At 39.7% G+C, this 18904-nt stretch overlaps 3 protein-coding genes across 10 annotated transcripts in view; 2 read left to right on the plus strand and 1 right to left on the minus strand.

The window, feature by feature from the left end:
• Nucleotides 1-510: 510 nt before the first annotated feature.
• Nucleotides 511-9107, minus strand: dnai4 (dynein axonemal intermediate chain 4). Its single transcript, XM_079681437.1, has 17 exons — nucleotides 8968-9107; nucleotides 8654-8831; nucleotides 8243-8406; nucleotides 7935-8041; nucleotides 7258-7414; nucleotides 7034-7173; nucleotides 6809-6964; nucleotides 6507-6692; nucleotides 5864-6018; nucleotides 5336-5422; nucleotides 4715-4866; nucleotides 4461-4621; nucleotides 2954-3072; nucleotides 2744-2842; nucleotides 1630-1856; nucleotides 1391-1538; nucleotides 511-995 (listed from the first exon to the last, which is right to left on the minus strand). Exons 1-17 carry the CDS (start codon nucleotides 9003-9005, stop codon nucleotides 951-953), a joined length of 2319 nt encoding a protein of 772 aa, XP_079537563.1. The 5' UTR covers nucleotides 9006-9107; the 3' UTR covers nucleotides 511-950.
• LOC307039398 (AP-3 complex subunit beta-2-like) overlaps nucleotides 8740-18904 on the plus strand; it is a 59724-nt gene continuing 49559 nt past the window's right edge. For 2 of the 8 annotated variants that reach the window (XM_079681428.1, XM_079681430.1), the window contains exons 1-2: nucleotides 8740-8862; nucleotides 10782-10987. In XM_079681428.1, coding sequence (XP_079537554.1) covers nucleotides 10875-10987 — 113 coding nt within the window. In that variant the 5' untranslated portion in view covers nucleotides 8740-8862; nucleotides 10782-10874. Of the gene's footprint in view, nucleotides 8863-10774; nucleotides 10988-18904 lie in introns of those variants that run through there. The other 6 variants (XM_079681432.1, XM_079681431.1, XM_079681433.1 and 3 more) reach the window with 4 other exon arrangements.
• LOC307041153 (uncharacterized protein) lies at nucleotides 17045-18463 on the plus strand (the record flags this gene model as incomplete). The annotated part of the gene is made up of 1 exon (XM_079684475.1): nucleotides 17045-18463. The coding sequence occupies exon 1, from the start codon at nucleotides 18158-18160 to the stop codon at nucleotides 18461-18463; it is 306 nt and encodes a 101-aa protein (XP_079540601.1). The 5' UTR covers nucleotides 17045-18157.

The following is an 18904-nucleotide window of genomic DNA, read 5'->3' on the forward strand; positions in this document are numbered from 1 at the left end:
CATTTAAATAATGTTTCAATGAGTGTTTTTCTTCCAGTTTGTTCTAACGTTTTTCACCTGAATCGCATTTCTACCTCATTCTTGGTTTATGATTTCCTAAAGCTTAAAAAATCACTGAAAACAAGTTTAAATTGTGTTTTTATTGCATGTTCATACATTTTAGAATTGTTATTTTAAGATGTGTACTGAATCAATTCAAATATGTTTGGTGAGAGTGTTAAACAAAAGGCATCTATGTCCAGAGGTGCCATTACTGTAGCATCAAATAGAAGAGTCTGATGCACACAACTCTCACTGACGCAATGCATTTCAGATAAAAACATATCTTGCTTTTATAATCCATAAGAGTGATCTGCCATCTTCAAATAAGGTCACAAAGTATTTCATCATCACAAATTGTAAATATGAAGTGAGCCTAAAGCCATTTTTTTTGTGGTGTAGAACAAAACAAAGATATATGTTTTACATTATTCCATCTAAATTCAACTTTTTTTCACTCCGTAAATATGTTTTGAACCTTTTTATATGACCATGAATTGGTCTCTAAGGTAACCAACTTTACTACCATGATACATCATGCAAGGTTTATATTTCACTTCAATTTATTAATTTCAAAATAAAATCTGAGGACCACTTTAAGAATCCCTAAAATATGTCTCTACAGATCTTTTTCAAAAACATTTGTATTTTATTTTCCATCAGCTGAAATGGCATTTTATAGATTTGTATCCTTTGCATTTGTTTATGTTTTGTTGATAAAGATATAAATGACAATGTATATATATTGAATTAAACATGTATTTTATACCTTTCTAGACTTTCCTTCAATTTACAAAATATATTATAAATAAACACAATAGCATTAAATAGTATAACACAAATGTTCTGCTAGTGTTAAAATTATACTGTTTGATAATATTAATATGGCTTTCAGAGCCCACTTTCTAAAGCTACCTGGAAACCACAAAGCTAATGATGTCTTCCAAACTTTCCATCTGAAAGAAAAAGCATAACAGATATTTGTAACTGTTAACAGTGGTGTGCACACTATTGTGATTTTATAAGCAGTAATCCTCTCATCACTCATATATATATATTTGTATAAATGTGGTAGAAAATGGCTATCTTGAATCTGATCTTTGTCACTCTAATGGCAAACCCAAAGCCTATTTATCAGAATAAATCCCAAAAATTAAATTGTACATTTTGCACTCTGAAAAAGTTATCTAAAAATGATTTTTGTTTGTCTTTCTCACTAATTGTCCCACATCCCTCATGTGACCACCGTGTGTTAAAATGCTTTAATGCACTGCAAATGTCATCCTTATAAAAAGAAGATTAATGAATAAACTCATGTGGTCTGCATAGGCTACATGTAGACCAGATTTACCTTCTTGTCTCTCCCCACACCGAGGTTCTTTAGCTGGTAGACGGTCACTTCCCCCTCAGTGTCCCCCACCAACACACAGTCTGTCCCTGAGGCGAACAGCAGGGACGTCACAGCAGCGGCAGCACGGTGCACGACGGTTGGGAGCATGCTGAAAAGGACACAGGATTATGTCTGGCTCATGTTTCAAATCAGAAACATAAGAGTAAAGAGCTCTCAGATTACCGGTCAGTCGGACTCACATGTTCAAATTCAAGTCCCAGATCTCCACCATCTCTCCGTTAATGGCTGCAAATACGGTGGAGGAGTTTGGGGACCACCTGACGGTGGACACGGTCCTCTGGGTGGATTTGAAGCTCATCACCGGGTCGGAGCAGTCCTGCTTCCACAGCTGGATGGTCCAATCAGAGGAGCAGCTGAGGAACACATCAGGACTGAAAAGAGACCACTCAACATGGTTCACAGGGCACTGAGGGAGAGACACAAGATTAATGAGTGAATAAACTGAAATGACCAGTTTATACAGATAGCAATTTTTCAATTAAACTATTAAATGAAATTGAAGTAAATGTGTAGCAGACAGAATTACTGAAGTCTAACAAGGTATGGAAAGTTTTTTGTTATTGTTACTACAAATAATTCAGGGTTTTATGAAGTTTCTAACAGCAAAGGATTATTTTTGGTAACTAAAATATGACTTTAGATAGAATTGTAAAACTCTCTCTCTGATAAAAAAAATTACTTTTATTTTTGACTTGCTTAAAAACATATAGAATGTCCATACAGTGATATTACTTGTTGTGAGTCCAGACCATAATGAGTAGGTGCTGGACAGCAGAATATATCAAAGATGGAAAAACAATTATGGACACCAGATCGTCATGTTACAGTACCTACATCTATATATGTATACAATATTAGAGTAGGGCTGTGCGATTATGGCAAAAATCATAATCACGATTATTTTGGTCAATAATTGATATCACGATTATTAAAAACGATTATCCATTTGCTTTGAAAACTTCCATTTATTGCAAACAAAAATGTGAAGAGTATGTTTTGAGCAGTTGATTACCCTGAACTTTAAGTATAATTCAACTGAACAACCAATAATACAAAATAAATAATTACATTTCTTTTTTTAAAATAAAAATAATAATCGTTTTATTTTGATTACGTTGTTTTTGTAAACGTTGCAAGCCAAAATCGTAATCGAGATTAAAATACGATTAATTGCACAGCCCTATATTAGAGTATACATTATTTATTTACAGTTATTAAATATAACTTATATGTACGTAATCTTTTTATTCCTGCTTTTGCATGGTTATGTCTCTTGCACTACTTTGGACTTACAAAGTGTTTTTTGTAAGTGTGGAGGACGTTCTGACTGTTGGAGACGGAGCACTTGTGGATGAGGCACTCCGATGTGCCGGCCAGGTAGATACTGGAGTCCTGCAGGAGAACAGCAAACCAGGAGAGATGTGGGATGTTTTGAATGCAGAAAATCAGAACCAGAACAAAAGATGAATTGACTGTGTAATCGGGAAGACAGGACCAACTCACTATGGGGTTGAAGTCCACGCAGAAACCAGGAGTCATGGCTGAAATAATGCGTTCTGTCTTCTTCTTGTTTTCCACAGCTTTCTTCTTCAACGTCTGACTCTTCTTTAGCTTCATCAGGTCTTAGAACACAGGTTTTTTAAAATATAAATATATCAATGTTGTTGGTGTGATTTCGGTTAAAATAATCAATATCAAACAAGGATTTTTTGTATGTAGAATATTGTTTGTAAGCCGAAACTTCTCCGCAGTACCATAATAATAATAATAACTTTAATTTATATAGAGAGGCGAAGTCCCTCCCTTTCCGGGGGAGCTCCAATGGACCTTATTCCGGAAAAAGTATGTATTGAAGTCAATGGCGAGAGAAAAGTTATCTTTCGATCCCGTTTGAATTGTGCCACGAATTACACATATGATGTCTGTCAATTTAAAAGATAATTTTGCACAAAAAAAAAAAAAAATGTGTCGTAAAAATGTGAAGTAACAGTTTTTTTGTGTGAAACCGCTCAATGAACTACATCTCCCGTCTCGCACCACACACCAAGATGGCCGTCACGTTGGCACATTTCACTTCTTTCTTTCAGAATGAGGCGAAAAGTATTTAAAGAGGTGAAAATCACTCCAAGTCTGGGCATGTTGAGAGCTGTACATACACACAAGGGGAGTTAGTCGGTTCCTAAGAGCCAGCATGCGCGACCGGGATTCTGGGATTTGTAGTCTTTCTAGTTGCGTATTTTTCATAGTCTTCTATTTCAACAGTTTTACGACAAACTGTGACTTTTTTGACATGGAAATTAATTTTTAAGTTTGACAAACATCATATGTGTAATTCGTGGCACAATTCAAACGGGATCGAAAGATAATCTTTCTCTCCCCATTGACTTCAATACATAATTTTTCCGAAATAAGGTCACATGGGTCGGAAGTGAAAATGGAAATGGAAGTGTTACATTGCAAGGGGGGGAACAAGTGAGTTATTGTTGGAAGGCTTTGTTGAACAGATGAGTTTTCAGGGTAATGGATAATGCTTCACTTCTTAGACATTTTCATATACTGTATGTTGCCTTTGGATATGGCACAGGGGATCACATTTCACTGAACTGTGCAGCCCTAATAAGCACCACTTCAGAACAACAACGACCCCTTTGACCTGTAAACTATTACAATGAGATCATTCTTACAGCATATTGTGTGTATATTAACTGTCATAAAACTAAAGATAGTAATATTTGGTCTTTCCAACTGCTTTGAAGTTCTGAAATGGTAAATTAATTAGCCAACATTCCCTTAACACTTGTTGAATGGGATATAATATACAATAAAGTAGGGTCAACTGATATAATGCATACTGAGCTTTGTTGTTTTTCTACTTTTCAACCTTAAAGCTAAGGTGTGCATGTTTGCCAATCGGCTAAGTCAGCTTTTACCTCTGAATCTACAATGTTTACTCTTCGATGTTATCAGCATACGTGTTTTCAAACCATTTCCCTGCTGCAGACTACAGTACCTATGCAGTCGAGACCATTGCTGGAGAGGAGCCACTTGGTGACCCTGCCATCTGCCGACACAGCAACCAGAGCCTCCACCCTGTCCTCGCCTGAGAGCGCCATCTCCTGTTTGGTCCAGCTGACCTGCCACACTGGGTGCAGGTGCTTTTTGTGACATTCACTATAGAACAGAAACATAAAAGCAAGCTAAAGAAAAGGGCTTTGGTCCAATATAATGTATTTCCAAACTCCAACGTGTCCAGACATATCTCACCTGCTGTCTGTGATACATGGGATGTTCCTCCTCTGGACATTGTAGATGGCTAAAGTGCCGTCTAACATCCCCACAGCCAGCTGGCCGGGGTTATTGGCGGAGAAATCCACAGACGTCACACAACACTTACACTGGAAGACTCGCTCCGGCCACTGCACAGGAGACACATTCAGTTATACAGCTCATTGTGTTGGGCGTATTACACACTCTTTGCACTCATTTTGAGTCTCTTTGTGATGGCTTTGAGTCTCTTTGTGGTTGCTTTGAGTCTCTTTGTGGTTGCTTTGAGTCTCTCTGTGGTTGTTTTGAGTCTCTCTGTGGTTGTTTTGAGTCTCTCTGTGGTTGCTTTGAGTCTCTTTGTGGTTGCTTTGAGTCTCTCTGTGGTTGTTTTGAGTCTCTCTGTGGTTGTTTTGAGTCTCTCTCTGGTTGCTTTGAGTCTCTTTGTGGTTGTTTTGTCCCCTTTTATAATCACTGTGAGTTTCTTTGTGTGGTTTTTTTGTGCCTGGTAGGCCCGTTCAGTAATCCATCAATGTTAAAAATATATTATGTAAGTTGAACTACAGGTTGAGATAAGGCTCTGAAAAATGTTGAGTGAAAGGGCAAAATAAATGATAACCATACCGTGGGGTTTTTGAGGGACCAGCAGCAGATCAGACCTGGCGTCTGGGTCTCAGGGTCACAGTCACCGTATCCCACTGCCAGAATATCCTGACGCAGAGCACAAACACAGATTTTAGTAAAGAAACTTTACTGGCACAAAAAAACAACATCAACAAACACTCCTAGAAGTGTTAGTTGCACATATATTGTAAATATGTTCTATTTAGTGTCTGGGCACCTATTGTACAGCTTTTGATCGTTTGTTGGGGTGTCCCATTTCACATATCTCCATTACGTTTTATAATTTTACCTGTACTTTTAAAGTGTTTGTGAACAAAAATGAATTGATTTTAGTAATCATTCATTGCGCTTTAAACTTACCAGAAACGTATTCACAGTTTAGACACATTTGTAGTAATGTGCAAAATGCAGATATGTTACTATTATTAAAAAGTGTCTTAATTGTTGACTGTGCAGAGTGAATGCAGAGACAAGGTAAGACACAGAAAGAAAGTGAACCCAGAACGACATGGTCTCTGTTGTGTGAACCTGGTTGTGCTTGTTCCAGGCCATGCAGGTGATGTTGTGTCCTCTGGTGAGTTCACAGCTGAAAGCCCAGAGACGCTCAAGAGTTGGAGATGAAGAGCTCCCCTCACCCCTGTCGCTCTGTTCCTCTAGCCCAGGCTTCACTGTGCTGTCAGGGTCTAACACAACAAACAGTGCATACAGTATTTATTCAAATACACTCACAAAAAACAGAAAGGACCAGATGTGAAGTACTGCACTTATAGAATAGAATTGGGAGGGATGAAACCCTCTTTAATGGTCACACATGCAGAGCACACAGCACACAGTGACATGTGTTCTCTGCTTTCAACCCATCCTAGTACCAGGAGTCTAGTGCTAGGAGCAGAGGGCAGTTATTGTACAGCGCCCGGGGAGCAATGGGAGTGAGGGGGGGAAGTGGCGTGTCCGGTGCCTTGCTCAAGGGCACCACGGCAGGGGAGGGCAGGAGGTAAACTGGGACCTCTCCAAGTAGCAGTCCACACTCCATATTTTAGGTCTGGTCGGGGACTTGAACCGGCAACCCTACAGCTCCCGGTCCAAGCCCCTACTGACTGAGCCACTGCCGGACTTGGCTTGAATGCACCCGCACCAACAGTTTGTGAAAACATTGATAACCTGAGTTTACCTTCTAGTATGGACAGCTGTCTGTACGCAGCCAGCCTGGGTTGAAAGACGTTTGTCAAGACGATCCTCTCCATCACTAATAAGCTTTTTTCAAACGTCTCTGACAACAGGATCAGCTGTGAGTTAGCCTCCGTGTTCGAACTGTTCTCGCTCATTTCCAATTCTAACGCTGAGCTAACTGTGCTGCCTGAGGAAAAGAAATAGGGGGAAATTATTGTTATTCCAAAACTAGTCTAAATAAACATTTCATTATTCGACTCGTCGGTCCCAAGCCTTTGTCAACGTTCTCCGAGGCCTTGTTACCTGTGCAGAGTGTGCTGCTGCTGCTCTTCTCTGATCTCTTCTCTTGACCTTTGATGGTGTTCACAGCTGTTTCTGTGTTGTCTGCCTTTTCCTTTTTTTGGGTTTCATTTTGGACGCAGAAAGAGTCATAGATGTCCCAGATAGAAGCCATCGTGCCTGTGGACATAAGAGATTATTAAGTAGCTGACTTTTTGAGCTGATTGTTTAAGGATAACTCCGTCTTACCTTCTTCCACCATATCAATCTTGTCGGTCTGGATCCGCATCTTTTTTGCTGTTCCATTGGATGTCTGCATCGATCGTTCCACATACTTATCGTTACCCATTCTGTTCCTGCAGAGCTCAGCATATTGAGTGTTTTTTTCTCTATAAAAACAAGGAGACAATCAGCAGCTTGTTACAACCAAAGAAGAGTAGTTAAAGACATGAAGGCCCACATACTACACTCACTTCATAGCTTCTGCATCATCAGCGTCCTCTGACATAAAGGTGCAGGGGATTTCCAGCAGTGAAATTATTTCTGTCTCAGAGAGGCAGATGTAAACTTCCTCATCCAACATCTCCTCGGTCACAACGTGTTTGACATTGTCTCCTTTCCTAGGCACATCTGGCAGGGAAAGAAAGAAAAAAGAAGACAACAAATGATAAATAAATATCGAAAATACATGTATAAAATATCACAAGAGACTATTTGCTGGACAAATACAATTCCATCTCTACTGTATATGTTGAAAGTTTAGTTTACAGTATAACATTTTACTTCTGTGTTGTGAAGAAATGCCTATACTACACATGTTAAAGATAATCCAAATAATGGTGAATTTACAAATCACCATGGGGATGATAACTAACAAAATGACAGCATATACTGTATTTTAAAAAGGTATTTCATGCAGCTTTCCCCCCCCAAAAAAACACATGTAAAAATAATCCAGTACCGCAGGTTAATGCAGAGGTGTAGGTGAGTTTAATTTTGTGAAACGATGACACAAAAAATATTATTTCTCTGATTCACTGCTTTTTTCTTGTTAGCATCACTCCCTCCACTTAATAATGAATTTGGTGTGTTTACAAACAGAAACCAGCAATGCTATCCATCTACAATACCTTGAAAAGAGAATACTCACCGCTTGTAGCTGGAGGGTTTATTGGTATGTCCCGTTTAGAATAACAATCCTCAGTCAGTGACGCTGAGGTAGACTGGCTAGAAGGGAGGGTGCTACCCCAAATTGAGCTGCAAAACAATGTAATTAATTAGAAGATTTCTATAGATTGAGGGCTAAAACAAGCTAACAAGAAAAACGCCCTCACTTACCCCTTTATCAATACATCTGTTCACACAAGACTTTTGAGAAGTTAACAGAGTTGTGCCATAAACAAATAGGTTGCACAGCCTCCACTCTTCCAATCTCACTCAACTTCCCACACATGGTACCTCAAAGCATGCACACTGAAGCTTGAAGTAGATTTAAAGTGGTCCGATCCTGAGCTGGAAAAGATTTCGTCCAGGATGATTCTGTCTGGTTTGGCCTTCATGTCTCCTGGCTCTGCTTCATTCACTTGCTGAGGAGCAACATCATGGCCATGATCGTCCAACACCTGCAAAGGAACCACAGGCAGAATCTGTTATGGTTTACTCTATCATCGTAAACCCTCAACAAGTGGGTTTTGGACAGATATACAGAAATGTATTTTCGGGAAAATTGCTGGGAAATACATTATAACTACAACTGAATGTGTTAATATTTTACAAATAAAAAAAGAGGAGACCCCTACCAAATTATGTTTTACCATTGAGACAGGAAGTAATAATTTAAGCAATACATCTGTCCTGTTTAGATCTCACCTTTACTCTCCTGGGGGCTTGCTCGGTGGTCTTCTCCAGGGTCCTGTGTTTCCTGTTGCTGCCACCGGCCATGATGGAACTTCTTCGGCTGTGTGACCCAGTGAAGCTCAACATGTGTCTTGAGCCTTGGCTGACAGGATGAAGTCCTGAGACTGACTTATGCATTGCTCGAGAAGATCTGGGAGAAAGTTAACACATCAACATAACAGGTTAGCATAGCCACTACCACTAGCTTAGCACATGTAGCTAAAGGCTAAGTGTTTAACCTGAGTTTAAACCATAGGTGTTAAAAAAAACACCACCTAGGAACTTACGCGTTGGGCAACATACTACTTTTCTTTTTTGTTTCCATAGTGCTTCTTTTAGTTTGTCTGAAAACAAGTCTGCCTCTGTTATTAACTTAAAGGCTAGCTAACCGCGTATATTTTCGACCAATCTGTTCAAGCTTCCTTTGCTTTATGTTGCTATGGAAACATGACGACACTGCTGCCTGCACTGTCAGTTGGTCAGTAAGATCGAGGTTGGCTTCACATAGTTTGTTTTTATCATGTATATCCGTTTTTCACTCAAGAGCAATGTTTTTTTAATGTGAAACTGGCTGAGTTTGAGTTATACATATTCTACTGCTGTATACAGACAATCAGGAACTTTTGGAGCGTTGAAATATGCACATTTGTTTATTACAGTTATCACAACTTCCGCGCACATGCTCACTTCAGCGTTAATGATATAGCCTACTTTGTACATTTCAACACCTAAGATACTTTTACTTAATAAGTGCTGTGTTTCTACATTCAGAAAATTGAAGTTCTTGTACATATTTGATAGCAGCAAATTTACCAACTGTGACTTTACAGCAATATAGGATCTATCTACTTGAATGTGTCACTAATTATAATTAGTTATAATTATAATTATATCAAGCCTTATTTTGATTATAATGTTTAGAACAAGTCCTGATTGAGTTCTTGTTACTAAGTATTTCTAAACTACTTTATAGCATTGCTATGTTTGAAATACCACTTTAAATACAAATATTGTCAAGAACTGGCCTTCCAATTGAAATATACCATTAGTATAAGATTCTTGTTAATGCATGGTATATGGCTAAAGAAGCAGATTAAGGATTATTGCATGAAGCCCATTGTCCACTAGGTGGCGTTAAAAGAGTGAGATACTACAAGGACCACTGCAGTTTACCTGTACTACTATTGCAGTTATATTGCTACATCTGCAACAGCTTCTGCTGCCTGTGTTTCAGATATCTGACTAACTTGCCACAACTGAAACTACTTATCAAGAAGTAGAAGTATAAAGAAGCAAAACATGAACATTCTTACAGTACTTTTAAAAAAATTATTATTTGGGTCGCTATTATTCTCCACAAAGTGGTAGTCTTTCTCACGTCCACACCAAAAATAACAATCAAATCAATGCAATTTTTTTAATAGGAAACACAAAAATGCTATGTCACAATTTCTGGTGTTTTGACCAAGAAGGAATCTTTTTGACTTGTATTATTCATGTATTTAATTGGGACACTACTATACAGATTCAAGGCTTTTATTGTCATTCGTATATAACTACAGTATCGATATGTCAATGAAAATCTTAGGTCACAGTTTCCTCCAACGGTGCAACATAATAAAACAGACAAAATAGTGCAAGTAATACAAATGAAATAGAATATAAATAGTGCAAGGAGAGTCTACAAGTAATTGGAATATGATATATAAGATACATAATTTTTAAATTGCAGACAGATGGATGTCCTTTCAAAAGTGTAATTTGCTCATAGGGTCTCAAAATACCATAATATTAGATGAAATGTTATTGTGTTAGATGTACATTAGTGTAATATTATGAATATATTATGTAGTTTTTTTCTCATTTAATTTATACTGAAATCTATATTGTATATTGTTCAATGTGCTAGTTTATAATAATAGGTCTCTTTTATATTTTTGGGAAAAATACATAGTCAATACACCTTCTAGAATCTAGATATTCTGAATAAAAAAAAAAAGGTCAAACACTTCCGGGTTTAGGGACTACAATCCTGTAATAAATCACGTGATATGTGCATCAATTCTCCCCCTCCTCTTTCCCCCATCATCCCCCTCTGCAGCGAGCATCTCCCGGATCCCGGCCGAGTGTCAGTGCGCCTTTAAGAGCCCTATATCCCGCTGTCCTCTGCACTAAACCTCCATCAGAGAGAAAAATGTCGGCCAGCTCCGCTTTCAACGATGAGAAGGGAGGCTCGTCCAGCGTCGGGGAGCCGGAATATGGACACGACCCGGCGAGCGGAGGGATCTTCTCCTCCGACTACAAAAGGTACAGAGCCACCAGGTGCAGCTTGACGCGGATTTTATTTGTCGTGTTGTTGGGGGGGCGAGGGGGGGGGGTACCGGTGCAGCTAATAGCGGGGGAGGTGCAGGGTGTGGGTGGTGTCCTGTACGTTAAAATGCATTTTGTATTGCAATATAAAACCCTCTCCAAGTGAACTTTGTTTGCTATTAGGCCCGTGATTTAAAATCGGTGTTTTTTTTCTGGATGTGAAGCTCTCACCGTGATTTCTTCGCCAGAGCAGAAGCGTCAAATGACAACCCAGCTCTGGTGTTGACTTTCAATACATGTGCATTCACTGGTGTGTCTTTAAAAGCGTTTAAATGTTTGGAGTTTGTATTTATTTGATGTTTTGTGAGGTGATATCTTATGAAAGGCCTGTCAGACTGGGTGCCAGGCCTCAGATCAGCACCACCCCTGCTGGACAGCGCGCAGAGCGGCAGCACAGCGTCACATTATACACATGCACCTTATAGTTAATATAAAGACACATACCTAGTTTATTGTGACCTGGAATAGATTTTTAGTATCAGTCATGAGTAAGGAATAACATATAAGACCTTATTTAGTAATGATTCTATAAATAAATAAACATATACATGTGTTTGTGTGAGGATGGAGGAAATAATGGGGCTTGTGTCCTTGTTGTTATGCAGTTTTTCTGCCATGAGTACAAGCATACAAATACTAATATATATAATATGAATAATAATATTAAGTGTGTAAACTAACGATTAGGGTCATTATTCAATTAATATGCAGAATGTATTAATTGTTTGGCCTATAGATGTCAAAACATTTAAAAGTTCCTAAAGCCAAAGATTAGGCAAACACTTTTATTGGTTTGTTTAGTCCAAAAAAAAATAAGAATACTTTTGAACGCTCATATAGTGATCAATACTTAGGAGTTTAACGCCCAGTATGATATTCCCACAATAAGTTGGTATTCTCCTTGTTGATTTGTTGTTCTTTTCTTAACACAAAGACGTTCAGTTTACTACCAAACGAGAAGGGAAAGTGTCCCTCGGTTTATCCATTTAGAAAACTTTAATCTCAATAAAAATGATAATCCAGTGATAAGACTGAAGTAAGTTTATTATAACATCAAACAGGAAGCCTGGTTATTCTCTCTCACTCTGAAACCCTCTTTTTGAATCTGTTAAACCTTCAAAATATGTCCAACATCCATAAAAAAGCCACACAATATGAAATAAGCAAGACTTAAAGGAAACATTAGTCCGTTTTAAGATAATCCTCACTGGCCAGAATACTGTTTCAGATTCATTTGTTTCTGAGGACATGACTGTAGTTTATACCTTGGGACCTTCGAACATAAGCAAAAGAAGACAGTAATGTGCACAGATTTAAAATCACTCTCATTTATCTGACCAATAATCCATGTTCAACATAAACCTGCTAAACCCAAACAAAATGCATCAATCGTCATCCTGCAGGAGAACTTGTCCTCACTCGTCCTGCTCGGGAACATATCGTTCTTTCCGATACATTTCTCTTTTTTTGGGGAAAGGAGGATGGTACTCGATCTGAACAAGAGACAGTGCAGGAACTTATTTTCATATTCACACAACATCATACCTACAGTGACCAGCAGGAAGGTGGTCCTAGACACTAATAAACTACTATGATTGATTAAGTTAATGAGGACGTCATGTTCTGCATTTAAAAGTAGAGTATGAAAGAGTGACTTGGTGTAAGTGGGGCTCCGGCTGTGGCAGTAGTTATGGAAAATAATGGTATTTGATTTGATACGTTGAGCACCCTATTCCCAGTAGAGTTTATTTCTGTCTTCTCTACAGCTAGCACAGACTACAGGATGTACATATGGGTAGCGTCTTAGAAAGAATACGTCTATAGCAACTGGATTTCTTCTGTTATATTTGCCCTTTATTATCATGTGATGATATTAGGGATAACATCTGAGACATCAATTGGGCTGAGTATTAAAGTCCTTCCAGCCACCCAAAGTTAGACCTATTTAATGTATAAATAGAGAGGCTGTTTCTCTGTGCATCTGTAGGCCTACTCTAAAGGTCCCCTATTGTACTGTTTTTCATCAATATATTATAGGTCTCAGATACAGAACATGTCTCTGAAGTGTTTGGCTCCAAACACCAAGCAGATCATTGCAGCATTACCCATAACCCCCTCTGTTTCAGCCCTGTTTCAAAAGTGCTGAATCTCTTTCTGTTACCTTGGTTGCTGATTGGCTAATGGTTACACAAGCCAAAAAATCGTTATGACATCATAAAGTGGCCAAAATCTGATCGTCTCATTTTCAGACAGGTTTTTATAGAAATGGATCAGGACAAAAAGAGAGAGAATCTTTGTTCCTGAAACTTCCAGAGTGTCTTTACACAGAGGGGACACATGTTGATGTAGAAGAGACATGAAAAAGTGGATTTTGCATAATAGGTGACCTTTTAAAGCTAATATTTTGACTTGACTTGCCAATTAAACCATACAATTTATCATTTACATCAGTGCTTTCCTTGTGAGACATGTCAAACTGTCTTTTTTGAAATGGCTCATTCACTGGACCCCACGTCGAAAAGCTCCGGCTAAATAAAGTATCGGTACAGTTTGGTAACGTTTTCACAGCTTAATCTGTTGACAGACAAGAGCCTATACCGTATGTGACATATGTTTATGTTTTATTTCTATACTTTGACCAGAATGTATTAACTGAGTTGCCATGCTGTCATGGAAAGGGCCTTATAACAGTGTTAACTATCTTCATTATAAATGAATCATGAACACAAGCTTTTTCATGTTCTTTATAAGCCAAAATGTTCTTTTACTCTGTTTCAAGAGCGTCTCGGAAAGCCATACAGCCACAGTCGTGCTTTTTGTTGTCGCCCTATGATGCTCACACACAAGTGAAACTAAGTTCATAAATGAAGTCTCAGGCTCGTTGTGTGTCCCTGCAGCGAGAAAGCATGTACGACACAAAGCCCCGGAGCTCGCTCTCCTAAATGTCATGCAGTCATTATTAATGTCTGTTTTCCTGCAATGACAAGCCAACATGTCTGCTGTGAAAAAGGCCTTGTTGTTAAAGTGCTGCAGGGAATTATGTACTAATAGGAATCAAAATGTCCATCTGTTGTTTTGATTTGACTGCGTCTGCCCCTCGGTCACTTCTCACTTTATTCAGTAGACATTTTGACTTGTCATAGAAGCAACACTGTAACACTAACAATGGCTCTGTTTTATGTGAGAAAGCAGAACCTGAAATCAAAGAATTTAAATAGAATTTAGCCATCGTATATTTTGGTGTGAAACTAGATTACTGCAGCCCTCGCTAATTTGACTAACAACACCTTTGCCTTTCCTAATGTTACCTGTCAAAAAAGGAACATTTGTCAACATGAACATCCGCTCGGCCAACGTTGACCCAAGGTGAACTCTAAATTGTGATTCTGCAGGAGCAGGCAGGAGATAGCACTGAAACAGGAAGTGCGTATTAGCATTTAAAAACATTTTTTATAATTTAAATCGTACTGTCTTTAGTAGAAGTGAGAAACCAAGTGGAAATGTCCAGTAATGCAACCATACAGTCCAATAACTTAACAACGTTTACAGAGTGAAACAGAAATGTATGTTCTACATAGACTGTACTCAATATCCTAAGAGGAGTTTTCAAGGAGCAACAAAAGTGAGAAAACCATGGCTTCTATGTCTTGTTAATGAATATCTCTTGACCTAAATGGACAGAAACACAAGGTCAAGAAAAGATGTGAGGCATAATTAATAATTAGCCAGTAAAAAAACACATCAGTGGTGCTAAAACACTCTAAACTTAATCTAATTAATGCGTAAATATGTGATGGTGGATGTTATTGACGTGCATTGGCTTTTAATGTTGTTGCTGCAAGGAATTGTGGGACCTTTCGTTATGCTAAAGGAGAAAAGACAAGAAGGTGCTGAAACACCTTCCCTTACATTAGGAGAATGGACCAGCTCTTATCATGGCACTGAGATAATTCAGGGTCACTCACACCGCGGGCCATAACGGTTCACTTTTGGTGTGTTGGGCTTAAATGCAGCAGTTTGATTCCTATTATAGTCAAATCCTGCTTCCAGCTACTGTGTGCTGCTGACTAATACTAAATGCATCCATATGACTCATCGGTGCCCATGTGATGCAGTCGCCCTCTGTTGGAGATACAATACATGCATCTCAGCTTCATACTAATAAGAAGAGATAGATATTCTCTTGAAATGTATTGTATTACAAAAGTTACCATAAATCCTTCACATAAGCAACATACGAAATGCACTTCATAGTAGACATGGCATCCCTGGAACCACTGGTGTTAAAGCCATAAAGAAAAGTGAGTAGGAAGAGAGAGGAAATATTTATAGTCATACTAATCAAAATATATTTTCTGTATGTAGCTTTTTTATGTTTCATAAAGATCCATCGTTTCTGTAATAGCATTGCATTGCTGTTTATTGCTCCACCGATAACAGCCCTGCTTCACCAGCAGATGGAGCTCTTTGTTTATACATGGAGGCGTGTGGTGCAGTGCGTTGGTGTTCGGATCAGGGGAGCGCAGGTTCAAACCCCACTGCAGTCAGCATGTCGTTGTGTCCCTGGGCAACACACTTCACCCCAAAGTGCTCCTGTGGGGATTGTTGCCCACAGTATTGAGTATTTCAGTCGCTTTGGATAAAAGCGTCTAACAAGTAAAATGTCATGTAATGTAATAGATGTCTGATGTCATTTGTGAACTGTGACCTTTGGATCTGGAGGAGGAGATGGAGCTTGAGATTGAAATGTGGGCTGGGCGTGGCTCCGGTGTTTGCAGAAGTCAGAGTCTCCTCAGTGAAGGTAGATTAACAGGTTTGTCTGTAAGCACAACAGTGAAAGCGCTCACTCGACCTTCACTGTCGTCTCCTTGGAAACACGGCAGATGTGAGATGTAGCTCCAGTTGTCAAATCATGTCAGTCTGTGTTATCATCATTCTGAGCATCACCTTTCCTCTTTACCAAGAAATGAACTCGTGTGAACTGACTACAGAGATGTTTCTGCTTTGTTCTGTTTCGTTGTGGCTCTGCACCACATTGTCTCACATATAGTACTGAAGTATAATTTAGTATTGACTTGTTATGGTAGCCCTTTCTTCTTGTCTGACGGCTTTTGATTGGCTGTTTAATTAAGTAAGAGCCGGGCTTGCTTTCCCCCCTGGGTTTTCCGTCTTTAATCTTATTTAGTATGTAGATGTCAATAATCACGTCTGTCCGCTTTAGAGCAAAATGGTGCGTTTCTTCAAAATGTCAGAAATGTCATAGCGATAAACAATATAACAATAAAAAAAGGCCTTTTCCATTACGGTGCCACTTGGGGAAGAATATGAATTATCCAGCTTCAGCTCTTGCATACTTGGAGTTTATTTATTCATGAAAGCCTTCATATATCATTTTTACTGTCAGCCGCCTTCATTCAGGTTATGATATGGCTGCACTGCTCCCAAAAAAAGATCTAAAAGTTTGCATGAGAAATCTTTTTGGGATGGAATTATAAGATATTTACAGAGATGTTTTAAAGGGACCTTGTTGTGCTAAATGTTTCTTTCCTGTTTGTATTTTGCCCCTCTACATGTCTCCATGCTTTAATGTTCAAAAAGCTCTTTATTGTTCTCATACTGCCTGTGTTGCAGCACCTCTTTTCACCCTCTGTCTGAAACCAGAGCCCAGTCTGCTCTGATTGGTTAGCTGGCCGGCTCTGTCGTGATTGGTCAACCGCTTAGAGATGTCCCGCCCCTTAGCCTATCACGTACAATGTGTTGGAGCGCTAGCAAATTGGAGCGTAAGTGTTACATAGGGATGTCACTTTGTTACAGAAGTAATCAAAGGAGTCCAACGGAGAAATTTCAGGCAGGGGGGGGGGCAGTGTGTGGGAGAGAAACTCCCCCTGGAGGGAACACAGGGAATTTTGCCTTTGCAGACCATTACATGCACTAAAACCTACCAACTCTGCGTATTATATTTAAATAGATTTCTTTTTCTCCAGTGTTGTCAGTGTGATTCTCCGGGGAGTATCATGGAGACATCGTAGGTTAAACATCGTATTGCTCTCCAGAAAATGTCAGCAAAACCTTAGAGAGAGAGAGAGAGAGAGAGAGAGAGAGAGAGAGAGAGAGAGAGAGAGAGAGAGAGACCTCATCATCACGACACTGAACAGAACGCTGAGTCATGTAAGACGAAGAGAATAAAAAGGCACCTCGCAGAATTTAAAATATTAATCAGACAGAGGCATTTTTTGAACATAATGGGCCAGAGTAGTTGGGAATATTTAAAATAATCTGTCAGGGTTTAGGAGCTGGGTTGCTGGCTGTGAGTTTTTAGCTGCAGGCGGATACAGAAAGCTGTGTGAGAGTTAAAACGAGATTTCACGATGTTAATGTGACGAGGCAGAGCGAAGATGACAAGCGTGAAGGGGCTGAGTGATAACGTGGCAAAAGATGGGAGAGGCTGTGTCATTGTCAGAGGGATTTAGAAACGCATATGTGGACATAGTGTGTGTGTGTGTGTGTGTGTGTGTGTGTGTGTGTGTGTGTGTGTGTGTGTGTGTGTGTGTGTGTGTGTGTGTGTGTGTGTGTGTGTGTGTGTGTGTGTGTGTGTGTGTGTGTGTGTGTGTGTGTGTGTGTGTGTGTGTGTGTGTGTGTGTGTGTGTGTGTGTGTGTGTGTGCACAGGGAGAGAGAAAGAGAGGCTGGTGCAGGAGGAGAGGCGAATAAAACCCCACGCCCCTCTCTGCCGAGCATCCATTTACCGAGCAGCTGATGTCTGCTGCTCCACTGGATGCGTATAGACTCAGCAGTAACAGGAGGAAGGAGAAAACCCTCGCTGCTCTGGTGACCCAGTGGATTTGGATTACAGGAGGCAAAGTATTTCAACCGTGGAGGAGAAGAGGAGCTTTTCTGAAGAGCTGTGTTGCATCATTTTTGCAAGAAATGTCCACATTGGATAAACTTCACCTCGGAGGAGAATTCCTAAACCAGAATCTGACTGTGTGAAGGCTGTCTGAGGAGAACCATCCATTGGATTAACACTGAGGAGTGGCTTTTAGAAAACGGCCATCTCTCCACTTTGTCTACCTGGGATTCTACAGGTTGCTTTCTCTAAAGTTTCCACCATGACGGCCATGCAGAGGCTGCTGCTGCAGCTGCCGGTGAGCGCGGTGAACATGGTGAAGACGGTGCAGAGCCAGGTGCAGGGCCAGGAGGAGGACAAGAGCCCCGTGCTGACCCCCGACGGGGTGCACCAGGCCTGGTACAGCGCCCTGCAGCCCGACGAGCTGCGACACCTCCGCTCCGGGGGCTCGGGAGGTGGAGGAAGAGGAGGAGGAGGAGGAGGAGGAGGAGGGGACCATGAGGAACACTCATCACTGGAGGAAGGTGGTGGAGGTGGAAGCATTTTTCAAAGTCAACCTTTGCGGTAGGAAAATCCAGGAGAGTCCCTTTGGCACTATGCTTATGTTTAAAGACTGGTTTTTATTTTGAGTACATTTCACTCAATTTACCCACTAGTTGTTAAATAAATTAAGAACTAAATTAAATTGTCAGAAATACGTCAAATGCCGATCAGTTTCAAAATGTCCAAGGTAACATTGTCAGCCTGAAACCAATGGACATTTAAGTCATAACATCGTGTTATTTCAGAAGCAGGAAATGTTCAGTATTCTATCTGACAAACACAAACTATTAGTTTCTTATCAAAATATCTGGGCCATATGATTTCTTCCGATCGTTTCAGATCTAGTGTCAAGACATAAGCAACATGTGAAATCGGTTCACATCAGACATGGCTTCACTTTTACAAGTCCAAAAAGACTGGAACCACTTGTGAGCCGTTACAAATGTGTAGACTTGTTAAAGGAAGA

Source organism: Notothenia rossii (assembly GCF_949606895.1).
Source record: "Notothenia rossii genome assembly, chromosome: 5".
Classification (NCBI taxonomy): Eukaryota; Metazoa; Chordata; class Actinopteri; order Perciformes; family Nototheniidae; genus Notothenia; species Notothenia rossii.

Excerpts from the sequence above, each read along its gene's own strand:
- dnai4 (XM_079681437.1), bottom strand. The coding sequence starts at position 9,005 with ATGGAAACAAAAAAGAAAAGTAGTATGTTGCCCAACGC. Across the intron at positions 6,965-7,033 it reads GATTGATATGGTGGAAGAAG|GCACGATGGCTTCTATCTGG; the intron begins GTAAGACGGAGT and ends TTATGTCCACAG. Across the intron at positions 6,019-6,506 it reads ACAGCTGTCCATACTAGAAG|ACCCTGACAGCACAGTGAAG; the intron begins GTAAACTCAGGT and ends TTGTTGTGTTAG.